The following is a 13828-nucleotide window of genomic DNA, read 5'->3' as shown; positions in this document are numbered from 1 at the left end:
ATTGTTGATTTTTAGAAAGGCAAGCTTCTAAATGAAAAGACTAAAGTTAAAAAGGAGACAAGGATTTATTTCCAATTTAAAATTTGGTGGCCTTTACACTTTTCAATGACATTAAAATACTGCATTACAGAGAATAAAGTGAGCTGTTGTTGAAGTTCAGAGCAGAAGGTTAGCATATCCCATGACCTAAAAATCCTTCTGACAGAATTTGTTTGACATGCCCGTATTAGTTTCCAATAAAGCATGTAATTAAGTACTTTGGTAAATTAGAAAAGGAAAGTGACAAGTGGTATTTCATCTGAGCCAAATAAAAAGCAGACTGGATTGACTGCAGTCTCAGGTCTGCCCAGACTAAAGGCTTCTCCTTTCTTCAGAAGCTGAGGGCACTGTTCACAGACATTTATGATTGCACAGGCGAGTGCACCTCATCCCATGGCTACAATTAGCAGCACCTATCCTCCTCTCTCAGAGTTTAATGATGGATGTAGTTTTCTAATATGCTATGGGATTTATGCTTATTCCCATTTGGGCGGAATGGGAAGGAGTTTTACCCTGCTGTCGGATTAGCTCTGTGCATTATATTTGCCTTATCTACAACCAGACATCCATGGACCCAGTGGGGTAAACAGACTCAAAATGGCCCAACTTAGTCACTGCCTGGTAAAGAAACCTGAGGTATGGGATGCTTGGAAAAGAGCTTGGACAGGCAGGGAGGCAAACCATCAGCTACAGAACGCAGGAGAGAAAGCTGGGTTTGCTACATGACAGATCTAGGGCAAAACACCAACTCCTTGTCGCTGTAGAATCACAGCTGTCCAGCCGTCCTCTTCACCAGCTGTAGAAGAGCTGGGTATGATCACAGCCCCCAGCAGATGGAGACCCTCCAGGGAAGAATCAAGACCTGCTGGTCTTTCCCAGAGGAGTTAAGTTACTAATACCATGGCTTAATTAAATCCCATCTCCTGCACCTTCCTTTTCTTTGTACATGCTGGAACTTTGCTACTTTATCTTACTTCAGTAAGCGTTAGTACTTACCAGTGAAAGCTTGGGTTCAACAAAGGTAGCTCCCAGGTGCTCAAAGTAAGATGCCAGTCCTTCATTAAGCCATAGATCATTCCACCAGCTCATTGTAACCAGATTTCCAAACCACTTAAACAGAAAGAAAATGTCTCAACATCTCTTTGGACTGCTGCTTTCATTTTTGCAGCTTAAACACACATACCTAAGCTGCAGTAACTTTATTTAATGTGTACACGTCAATTGAATAAAATGCTGGATATTCCTTCAGATAGTGAAAATTCAGTAGAAAAAGATGCACCTTGGAAAAAGTCAGAGGTTCAGGACAGTTATTTTTTAATTGTGTCATCTACAATTTCATACCATGAGTATGGATGTCAGTGCTTTATGTCATTCTTTTACTCTATGTAATTTTAAACACTTCCCAATAAAATTTAAATATCTAAAAGATCATATCAGGCTATGATTAAAAGTAGGGTATTTATCAGGCAATTACAAAAACATTTTTCCGTGTTATTAACAAAAGGAAATTGTCAGGGGAATGATAAACAGAACTGGGGAAATAACCATTTCCAAAATCAGCAAATCCCTATCCTGGCAAGCAATACAGCTGCTACGCACTCATATTTGGCAGTTTATATTTAACAAAGAACCGATCACTTGAGGATTTGTATTTTATTTGTTAATTCTTACAAACTTGAACTACAACTTTGTTTTAAAATAGAGTTTAATTAAGTACTGACATTTGTTTTATTGGCCTGCAATAAAAATACTCTGTTCATCTGAAGGTCTGAAAAGTCACAGACCTTGTCAGAAGGGCATACAAGTACACTAGCCAAGTTAAACTCTTTCGCTAACTTTGTTGACTAAGTGCAAACAGTTGTTGCTCTGGCAAACAACAGTAAATTAAACATAGTCAATAAAAAAGTGAAATTGCATTACCATTCCAAACCAAATAAGAAAAATTTTGAAAATCTCTACAAAAAGCGGACAAAGGTCCAGCTACAGTGTAAAATGTGTTCATGTTAATTTTGTTCTATCATACTGTAGGCTGTTTCTTACAGAAAAACAAATGCCTTTTGCAATATGTCCACGCACTGCCACTACAAAAGAATACTTATGAGGTCCATTAATTCTCCCACCAAAGTACTAAGTATACTGTATATAGAGAGCACTGTGTCACTCCTACATCCCTACAGCATTTTCTAGTATGGCATTCAGGTACTGTGTAAAAAAAAAAAAAAAAGTAGCCCATTAACAGTTTTGTATCGATGAGTCTTATGCAGTCAGTATGCAGTCTGTAATATGACAGAATCTGCTTTTAATACTGATTTATCAGCAGAACATATGATCAAATAGTCTTTCAGTACTCTAGTGCTCATGCTCCCTACTGTCAAGTCACTATTTTTCTTCTACTAATCAGTGACTGCATCATCAGCAACCAGAAGGAAACAACCTCATAGGCAAATAAATGTACAGAATTTTTTACCACATGCCTGGTGTCCTAGCTCATGTGACAGGACTACGGCAATCATTGCCTTTCTGCTTGTGAATTTATCACTTGGGAGGTACATCAATGATGATTCTTGGAAAGTCATTAGCCCCCAGTTTTCCATAGCACCTGCTCCAAAATCAGGCAGTGCAACCAGATCTAAATTGATTGAAACAGAGGGAAAAAAAAGGTATCTTTAAAAGTTTCAGAAATAAAATGCTTACATGATTTTAATGCTCACACTGGTTCAGTGTGCAATTAAAGGATACTACATTCTAGTGGTTCTTTGCGATATTATGGCAACACTCTTGCAAATGGTCTGTGAAATTTCTTCTTGTCATACTTTCCATCTGTGAGTGCCACTCTTTCAGGGACCCACATAATAAATTCCCACAAAGCCCAGATCTGTACTGTATCTTGTACATACAAATGTTTTGAACAAAAATGAAGGCTGTATTCTACCAACGCTAGGAGAGAATATATTCACTTCTGGCTCTCAGAAATCTTTCTCTGTATGGGTTTCTCCCGTGTTTGGGAAAGCTCATACTTACCTCTTTCTTCAGTCTACCAACTGATTAAAAAAATCTTGCTCTGTCAGCTCTGTGAGTAGAGGGATCCTTTCCACTCTTATTTGAAACATCATCTCTTTGTTTCCACAGTATGGCTGTTACCTCTGTACTCCCCTTCTGCCTTATGCACAGGGAGCAGTTTTCCAGTTCAAATGTGAGTTGGACGAAACATCAAGGATCTCAAAGAAAGATATACTGTTTAAACTCAGCAGCAAAGAGCAAAATTTGGAAAAGGTATATAGAGCATTTTGGAAGCAGACACAAGCTTGTACTCCAAACTAGCTGACCATGAGCCAGTTCCAGCCTGAAAGCTAAGCAGTTAATGTAAGCGTGGTGCTGAACCCAAGCAAAGCTAGACTGCATCTCAGCGGGGCTTATCGCCTCAGGCTTACAGCAAAGGTACTTCACTTCCGGTGAGGCAGCCTTCATCCAGCCAGCTTGGAACAAGAGAGCTCACTTATAACTGCATTAAAATCAGGTGAAGACAAACCCTTAAATATCCCTGATTTTAAATGTGTTTATTCTTAATTTCACATTTTGAGTTCGCAGTAGAAATCTCTAGCATTTACAAGAAGCTATTCTTGGTTGATCTGATCCTCTTGATTTTTAAGCAGAACTTCAAAGAAAGTCAGTGGGAAATGCAGTTGGTATTGCACGACATTACAGTGGGGATTGTAATGGTATTACAGCATTCTGTGAAGGTGAAATCTTACCTAACAGGAAGCCTGCAATACTGTTCTTCTACTTCAATTTTGTAATATTTTTATACTAATGAATTAATGTATTGACATTGCTGCTAAAAAGAAGAACACAAGCATGAAACAGAATTCTCTACAGCCCTTGAGTAGCTGGTATGATTACTAAGATAACAAAATTTAAAGAGTGAAGACTGCATATATTATGTTTTCCATAAGAAGTGTAGTGAGTAATTCTGCAAGTTATTCTAAAAACACTGGGAGACAATACATTTACACAGATGAAAATTTATTTCTTTCAAATGCCAAAATACAGTTTTGACAAATCAACAAATTACCTAGTCAAGAAAGGAGGGAAATTCTTCCCCCCCAGTCCTGCAATCTGCTAAGATCATGGGCAGGTCCAAAACTCATTTTAAATAAGAACTGCCTTCTGTGCTCTCAGTATTCTACCAATTTGTTTAAAAGAGCATGTTTCCCCATAATATTCATGCTGAAGCCCTTGGGAATCCAAGTACAGAGTAGTGGACAAACTGTACAGATGATGGCACCCCTTTTTCTTGACTGAAGTATGACTTAACTGACTTACCTGATGTCCATTTTAAGTAGAAACAATGTTTTCCTGCAGGAGTCTTTTTTCTGGGAAGGAATGTGCAGGAACATACAGCCAACTCACAGGTAAGACAGGGACATATTGAAGAAAGCAAGGAATGCTTTGGGGAGACATGGGTTACAGCAAGGATGGATTTACTAGGACGAGAAAGGGACTACAACATCCTTGCCTAGTATGGTCTATGCATCCCAGAAACAGCCCAGTGATGGAACAACTCCTTTCTATCCACTTTGTAGTCCCATCTTGCCCCTTTATTAGGAAATGATGCTTTAAAAGAAAGAGTAGGATGTGAAGGTAAGAGTGCTGAGTTACGGGTTAATAAGAGCCATGATGCAGAAAGGAGAATTCAGTGAGTTAAAGCTTAGGGGTTTTATTCCATGAATGTGGTAAGCTGTAAAAAGAGAATACTGCAAAAGAACCCACTGCTTCTGTGAATGTTACACCACCAGCAGCCATTTCTGGTCCATTTAAGAAAATAAGTAATCTCACCTGTCTTTGGCAGAGGGTAGCTGACGTTAAGTAAGTCTTCCAGAAATGAAAATATTGGGCCTGTGATATTTAAAGCATAGTCAACATACCCATTTTTAACAGCCTCTTTCCGAGCCCAAATACGTATCTGCAATAAAACAAGGAAGCGTTATTTTAGACAACCCTCATATTTTCATTTTCTTTGCTTCTTTTCTGTGAATCATTGTTTGAAAATGCTGTCTGTCCACACCAGATCATGCAATGAATCTTTTAATGAAAAAAATCCCAACTCAAGTTTTGCTGGACCTAACAAAATGTGGCACAGAGCCTAATCCTGCTAAAATCTAAGAGAGTTCCACTACTTCAAAAGGGCCAAGATTTGAATCCAACTATACATTGCCGGGACAAACGGATTCCTGGTTTTTCTTTTATTAAATGGGAAATGCTGTAAAACTATTTGGAATCACACATCTTAAGCCAATGTATTCCAGTCAGTGAGTCTCAGTGACAAACTGTCCTTCAGCCCATTGCTCTTTCCCTGAATAGAGAGAAATAGATGTTCAGAAAGCATTTGCTGTCCAAACATACACATCTCTCCTCTTGAACTTTCTCATGGCCTGAAACAGACCACTGGGCTCCCATTGCCGCTGGAGAGAGCAGATGACATCTGAGCAGATGACACCTGTACTTCTGAGTAACGGAGACAGCAGCAGCAAGCAAAGCTTTCCCCTCCTGTGCTCATTTGCTTTGTCACGGCACTGAAAAGGGCAGCTGCTTGCCCAAGGTGATGGAGTAGACTGAGAAAAGGTTTATGTCTCCATCATATGTCTCTGGATGCAAGACTCCCCAGGTGCCTAGCAGCTAAAAAACCCCCGCATTTCTTGCACCTAAATGCAATACAAGGTCTCACAAGGAGCTGCACAGCCAAACCCTAAGAGCACAGTTGGGAAGCATCAGGATTTAATTTACAAGGGAAAAAATAGAGCACATTCAGTCAACAGAGTATCCTCAGCCTCTGAGCCCCTTTTTTCAGCTGAGGCTTCAGAGGAGATTCAAAGACCAGATCACTTCATTTTGCAAAACCTAAAGACAATGGGCAGACCTAAAATCCTAATCCTAGTAAGAGCTTTAAGTTATAATACCAGTGTTTCGGGTTGTAAATTACTTACCAGAAATGACAAAACAGACGCAACAAACATGCTCACACAAATACTGTGGAGGCATAAATTGACCATCTCTGTCTGAAACCAAGGGGCGAAATACCCTTTTCCCTCTATCTCACACAACACAGGTGATGCCTCTTCCCTCTGAAAAATGCTCATTTGAATGCTTTGCTTTCCTGACTCCTGTCAGTACACATCAGCCCAAGAAAAAGGCACCACAGTCAGAGCCATAAGCATCCAACATGCTCTATACTGGGGACAGCAGGTATGACATACCAAGTCCAATCTTCACTTTAAAAAGGAGCTAATACTGTGCTTCCTAGGTCACCTCTGCACTGTTCTCTCACCTTGTCCCACCCTTCCCCAGTCGGATGACAGTGAACTAACCATGAAGCTAACACTGCGCTCTCATTTATTAAGGACAGCAAGTATATGCTACCCTTAAGAGGTTTATGCTTGAGTTTACTATTTATTTTGGAACAACTTGATCCATCTTTTCCCTGTTGACTTTCAGTAAAAGAAGGAAAGTGAAACAACTGGTGCCAACGGAGTATATTTTTTTACAGCTTCCCTCAAGAAGCTTTGGCCATTGTAGTGCAAGAGCAAAACTGAATACTCACTGACAAAGAAGCTTCAAATGCAAAACAGTCACTTTGGAGGCTAAAAAATGTGCCCACTGCAGAATAAAAGGTTAAAATACTAGTATACAAAATGCTTCGAGCATAGTATTGCTCCTACTGATGTCATGACGCTGCTCCTCAAAGGGCCTTGAAGAACAAGGCACTGAACTTCAGTGGTTTGTCACAGCAGTGGAAATGGGTATTTTTTCCAACTAAGACAGCTAAGAAGATAAGACCCTGAATTATGACCAGTACTTTCTGCAGAGTAGCTGCTCCTAAAGTTTTAACATACAGAGCCCATACCTACTTGTGGAATTGTATGAAATGAACAGGACAGGACAATAAACTAATTGTCTTAAAGGAAAGCCTTCTGCAGAAATATCTGCAGGAAAAATGTTAGCAGTTTTGCCACATAAGCAAATAGTTTTGGAATGGAAAGCATAGTTAATGTCTGTGATATCTTCTAAAGCACATGATGCACCACAGAGCCAACTTCCATTGTAAACTGCTATAATGCGTTATGCAGCCTCATATTTACCTCGTTTCCCCGCTCGGTTTTGGTGACATAATCAAAATCACAAATCACAAAAGCAGTCAAGTAAGTTGACATTTTCAGTGAAGTATTAAATGTGGTAACAGTCCACAGACTTCCATTTTCATCCTTCATTTCAGATACATCTAGGAAAAATATCAAAAAAATATTCAAACCATTGCTCTTTCATAACAAACAAGGAATTTTGTGTTTTGTGCATGGTTTTTTACACCTCTCTTCAATATGCTGTATTTCTGCACTAACTTCATATGTTTCTGGTAGAAGGCAAGCAGCCAGACTCGTTGCTGCTGCCATGTATCAGAGTCGTGATCTTCCATACAAACACCAAAAATCCACTCTTGAGCTTCTTTACTGAAGTCTTGGAAGGATATCAAACTGGGTCAGTTTTAGGATGTGGGTAAACTGTGGACAATTTATCCCATGCTGCATATCTCTAAAATGATTCAAATATAGGTCCTGTGTGCCCAAGAATTATGAAATACTTAATCAGATACCTTCCTTCTAAATAAGGGGGACATGGACAAGATTCTCAGGCAAAGAAAATGCTTCAAGTAATCCTCACAGAGATCCCATCTATTATAATTCCTAAGTTACTTAGCTTCCACGCAAATCTCCTAAAACTTCCTTTTTATGGCTGAAAATTATTTAGGTGAAAAATAAAGATTCATAGCACTGAACTGCAGAAAAAAGCCATTAAGAAGGAGGCAAGAGATCCAACAGATTTCTGTAGGAATACCAATTTATGGAATTTGTTTGGAATCTTATACCCCACATGCAACCCACACGAGATCCCAGCAAGGGACAGGAGGAGCATCTCCAGAGCCTTATAGTCCTCTCGTTCTTATTCTGCACATACACAGGAGGCTATAGTGTCTCCACCTGGTAAAACAATTTTTTGTATGTTGTAAATAGGTCTAAAATCTACTTAGAATGAAAGGAATCTTTGAATACCTCAATTACAGGCTTTGCATACTGGGGCTGCCGTTTCGTTTTAAGCAGACATCACACAGTAAGACAAACACACTGACGAAGCAGTAAATGCCAGGAATCAAACCCTATGCAGCCTCCAGCAACCAGAGGAGAGCGCACTGCAACTGACAAAACTATGAAATTATTGCCATCAGAGATATTAATTATGAATAATTGTCTCCAAATTTTTAAGCTCATAGGCACAGATTTTCTGTGCATTTTCAAGACATTAGCACGTGGACAACAGAACACTGCTGTATTGGATGATATAGTCTGTTCAGGTAAATTACACCCTTTTAAAAACCCCATAAGTCTACTTGCTCTTTACCTACCAATAGCAGGCATGTTAGAAAGAGCCACATAGCTTGGATCATGGACAATTCTGATATTAAATGTGGCCTTCATGGCAGGTTCATCAAAACATGGGTAAACTGTCCTGGCATACGTTGGTTCCAGTTGGGAGGCAATCAGCATACTGTATTAAAAACACAAGTACGATTAATCCAGCATGCTACAGCTGATCAAAATCAATATACAGTGCATAAAAACACCAAATCAGAAAAAGCAAGAAGTGAATCACATAGACATGCAGATTTGGAAAAGGTTTGGTTATTATTTAAAACCATGATTAAATCCCCATGCCCAACAGGCAGTTTAGTTTGGATGCTTCTAGAGAAAAGCAGCCTTTTTTTAATTAGGTCTTTTTTTTTTTTCCTCACAGGCCTTTTCCAGATATCATATTTTAAATATTTGAGCTTTTCTAGTTTTTTTATTAAGACAGAGTTGATTAAAGTTTTGCACGCAGCAGGCCAGTGCTCAAAAGTGATACAATGCCCAACTTTAATTTCATAATTAGAATCTCTCTCTACACCTGCTCCTCTCTCTAATGCACGCACTCTTATTTTAACAGTACATTTTAATAAGAAATTGTAATAACTGTTAGGTAACTGCATATACGTGCACTTATACACTTCTGTCAAATCACATAGAGAAGAACCCCAGCAAAAGCAGCACCAGTGCTGTCCCAGCGCACTGGCAAGCCCAGGAAAACATTCAAGAGGATCCTTTTCTACCTTACGCTATGGAGCCTTGCCTCACTTGGGGCAGATCTCTGTGACACACTGTGACGGATGCACTCCTCCTGTTTGGACTAACTGAACTTTGGTCTAGGCAGACGCTCAGCAAGTAGGCCTAACCGAAGTTAGCCTCACACAATAGGATTATCAGTGAGAACTCAGCACCACACCCAAAAAACAGGTTTGGCTGGAGACTAGGCTGATAAACAGCTGAAACTGCATTAACAGCAGAAAATCTGACTACAAATCAATGACTTCACACTATAAATATCTGCAGCCATCAGGGTCCGTTGAGCTCTCCCTCCATAGCAGCAGGCTGCACGGCGGTGATCTCCCCTTGAGTAGGGATGCCTCTCAAGGTTATCCATCGAGGCTCAGAGATCCCTTACCTGACACCAGACATTGACGGGTTGGCAAGTGACATTTTTTGCATGCATGTAACATTTAAGATACGTATAGCAAGCTTATGCGATAATCTTTGTATCCCATATCCTATACTTTAAGTATAGTCAATAGTAGAGCATTGATCGCCAATCCATCTGTACTTATTAAATATTTTACATAAAATATTTACTAAAATATTACTAAATTTACTGATTAGAACTCAATAAACTAACTTCTCAATCAGATCTGTCTGAGTGATCTCTGACTCTTCTGCGACACACGCTGGTTGGAATCAAAAGACAAATCACCAGGTCCCGTGGCCAAAGTTTCAAGGAAGAGCTGTACATGTGGGCTGTTCACATTAGGGCATCTTTACCAGGAATTAGAAAAAATACGCATGCAATGGTTCTCAAAGCTCCATACCTGTCAGCCAAGTAGTAGCCAGCAGCTGGGCATACAAGAATGGCATAATCTCCTGTTTCAGTGACATCAACGCTATCACAGGGCTAGTGTTTTTCAGCTATAGTTGAGGTGTTCCCTAACAGTATATTCACACCAGGTTCGCAAAGGCTTACACTTAGCACAGAGACATCCCAAACGAGCCAGCAGCCATCAGGACAGCATCCATACATTAAGTAACAGTATGTAATAAGACAGATCTGCACTACACAATGGAGTAACGAGTCAGATCTACCCTACAAGCACAGCATGACAGCGCCTGATCCTGATCTGCAGCACTGAACCATGTCAAAAACCTAAGGTTGCATGTTTTAAGACTCCCTTTTCTTGGTACCTGAAATGAATGGATTAGGTTTCCATTGATATTTACATCACTTTGCAGAAGACATACTGCATTATGTGCGATCTGACCCAAGGAACAAAGTAGCTTCCTCCTTCCATCGACAGAAGTCAGCAATGCTTTCCACCCAGTTCCCAAGGCCAGCCCTTCAGGAGCCCTTTTCTTTTGAAAGATGTTTGGCTGTTGCCATTTTAACAGCTTTGCTGTCTAACCCTGCTCAAAGCCAATCTAATCAACCCAGCGCTGAAAGCATCTCCAGCTCATCTACACTATGTCATCCTCATTGCTGATGTTGGGGAACTGAGTTAATATCAACAGGATGACTGCGTAAAAGCACTGTACTCTCAAAACATGGTTCATTTTGCATTTAACAGACATATCTGACGCTGTACCGTAACACAACTTATGACATTTAAAAGAACCCATGTTGAACACATGTTGATGCATAGTCACTATTGGGACCACGACGTCTATTTTGAAGTGAGGAATGGCTCGAGAGAGAGCAGCACAGTGTACTTGACTTCTTGCCTGTCAGTGCAGGAAGATTTTCTTTATGTACCTGATTGCCTGAAGAGTCAAGTGTGTGCTGTGCCAGCCACCAGCTGCCTTGCTGAATGCAGCTGGAGCTCCACCTGAGACAGAAGTATCACCTCCTCTCCTCCTTTATCCTGTCCAATGACAGAAAGTGACTTAAAGTTCTGCCAGGGTTGCACAGGAGCAGCAAAAGTGACAATCACTGAAAATACTGCATCTCCTCCTCACCATGCAGCAAAGTATGCTTTTGCACGTTCAGTTGTGCAATCAATCGCAGCTTGGTTCTAGGAAACAATGAGCAACCCCACGACTGTAAATTCCCCCACACCAGTGCAATTACTGCCTCGGGAGGCTCTGTAACAGCAGAAACTGATGCAGACACTTAGCAAATTTGGAATTGAAACAAGAAATTCTTGTTCAAGAATACAAAATAGCATACATGGGGCAAAAAGCATCATGATAAGAAAGAAATATGAGGACATGAAATGTTATTTTTCAGCAAGACTCCCAATAAAAGAGTAAAACGGGAATGTTTCATGCATGTTACACAAACAACTGGTGTTTCAAACACACATTACCTCATATCATTTGTCAGAATGAGTCATTGTTGGGGCTTTTTTCTTGGGTTTGGTTTTTTTAAGGTTAAGGTATTAGCATGAACTGAATTACTAGCAAACTTTTTTCCACACTGCAATATTACCATAAAACAAATTATCCAAAAGGAAATTAATTTTTTAAAAAGCCTAACATTGCCTAAGCAGACAAATAAATTCCTCTCTTAAGCCTACAGTTTTGTGCATAGATTTCATTTTCTTTTTTCATAAGTATCATATAATGCCTCCTTCCTCTAGTAAAATAAAATCAAAGCCACAATACTTTTAAATAATGAGAAACAAACAGATAACAGGATCTCAGCCTAAACCTTTGACAATTTATACTACACAGATTCTTTTTTTTTCAGTTAGCATCTAAAAACAAGAAAACGAAAATGAGGAATGCATCCTGTGTAGTACATGAACACCTAGTGGATGCTGTTTCACCCGATAAAAAACCCAGAATAATTGTAGAAGAAATGTTTTATGTCGATGAAAAAAAGGTTACTCTTCTAAAAATGCCTTCTCAGTAAAATGATGTTATTTGTAATACTGATAGCATAATGGGGTTTTGTGTTAACATCTTTTATATCTGATTTCTTCCACTTTAAAAATATGTAAGAATTAAACTGTAAAACAAACCCTGAAGTGGCTCAAAGTAAGGGAGTTTTACAGCGAGCAGAATCCTGTTCCGTGCAGCAGCTGTCCTCAACACCCAGTCCCTTTTTCAGGTGAACGGTGCTCAGTACTAACATGCAGCCCAAGGAAACACCAAACTTGTTATTTGCTCCGATTTCTGTCCCATGCCTTTGATGGTCTTACCCACAGACTCATATAAAACAGAGCTAAGAAGAACTTCAGATCCCCTGCTCTGAGGCACAATTAACTATACCGATGCTGTTCTAATCCCCTTTGTCCTCATTGTAGTAATTGGTGCAGAAGCAACTGATAAAAATCAGCACAAATTTTGTGTTTGATTATGTTTTGGAATGCCTGCTAATACCAGCCCTATCCAGTCAAGTATTTTATAGCAGTTGCATAGGACATGTGCAGAGTGGCTACCAAGCAAAATTCTCAAAGGATTTTGAAGCACTGATGTGAACAATGACATACAGCTTGCACTTTATGGTATACTCCACAGGGATCCTCTAACCCTGGAGTGGTATACATAAGCTCATTCACAGCAGTGCAAGATCTGTATGCAGATCCTCCTGCATCGTATATGTTTGAGCCAGCGCTGCTAGAGAAGGGCAAAGGTGGTTTCTGTATCTTTCTGCCTACCCAGATCCTGGCATGGACTCTCCCAGCTATATGCAGAATACAGATTCCCCATTTCAACAGGAAGGCCCTTCAAATACTTAGGGCTGGTGAAGTGGGAGCATCCTCTTTTTTTACTTCCTCTGCTCCTGCAAGCACTGCAGACATGGGCTGTGCACAACCCACAAAGAGAACTCCCATTTTTCAGAGTTTTCCTTTGTGTGTAAGACCTGATCAGGTTGGTAGTACAAAGTGTCACCAACAGTAAAAACATATGTAGTCATCAATGATCAAACTGATAACAAACAATTTCCGTGCTGGAAATTCAGTGAAGTTTGAGTTTGGTTTATTCTGTTTTCCACAGAGGTGAGGTTAGCACTTCTGAAAATAGCTGCCTCTGCGAACAGCTTTCCCACACCACCTTGCCAGCGTGCTCTGGCTCCGACTTGGAGAGAGCACAAGGAACAGTACTTTGTGTCAACTACCTAATTCTGCCAACCTGCCAAGAGCAACAGGGACATCTGACCAAGAAAAAAGCCAGTGCCAAAGCCCAGATGGAACAACCATTTCAGGGACTTCGCTTCTCTTTAGGATCTAGCTGTCTACTGAAAGCTTGCCCTTCTCTGCTTAAACTCTTCTGAAACGAGAGGTCTCTAGTGCTTCCACAAGCACAAACTACAAAAACCACTAAGACTTCTAGTGCATGCAAGAAATACAGGAGTCTGCATGACCGTAGATAAACGTAGCACATTGTCTGTTACAGCTGGTGGTTTAAGTTAGGTGCTGAAGTCAGAAGCCTATGCAGGAATCAGACCCCAAAGGTCTGCCGGACCCAGGTACAAGTCACTTTAGAAGAGCTACAGGACAGTCTGGTGGAGATCGTGGTTTCCTCGCAGAATAGTAGCGGGCTTTGTACTGACAGCTGACGGGCACTGAATGTTTCTAAATCACTCCTGATCTATATAATCCATTAGAATCCAACTTTTCCCATCATTAACAGCTTGCTAGAACTTACAGACTATATCC

General features: G+C 40.1%; 1 protein-coding gene across 1 annotated transcript in view; it reads right to left on the bottom strand.

Annotated features, from left to right (window-relative positions):
* Positions 1-13828, bottom strand: part of LVRN (laeverin) — a 40099-nt gene that overhangs the window by 23200 nt on the left and 3071 nt on the right. Inside the window, exons 2-6 of the mRNA XM_050913387.1 lie at positions 8492-8634; positions 7176-7315; positions 4876-5002; positions 2514-2668; positions 1036-1149 (exon numbers count right to left, since the gene is read on the bottom strand). Coding sequence (XP_050769344.1) covers positions 1036-1149; positions 2514-2668; positions 4876-5002; positions 7176-7315; positions 8492-8634 — 679 coding nt within the window. The remainder of the gene's footprint in view (positions 1-1035; positions 1150-2513; positions 2669-4875; positions 5003-7175; positions 7316-8491; positions 8635-13828) is intronic.

Source organism: Gymnogyps californianus, chromosome Z (assembly GCF_018139145.2).
Source record: "Gymnogyps californianus isolate 813 chromosome Z, ASM1813914v2, whole genome shotgun sequence".
NCBI lineage: Eukaryota > Metazoa > Chordata > Aves > Accipitriformes > Cathartidae > Gymnogyps > Gymnogyps californianus.
Note: the sequence above shows the minus strand (reverse complement) of the source record. Positions and strands in the feature narration are given on the sequence as shown.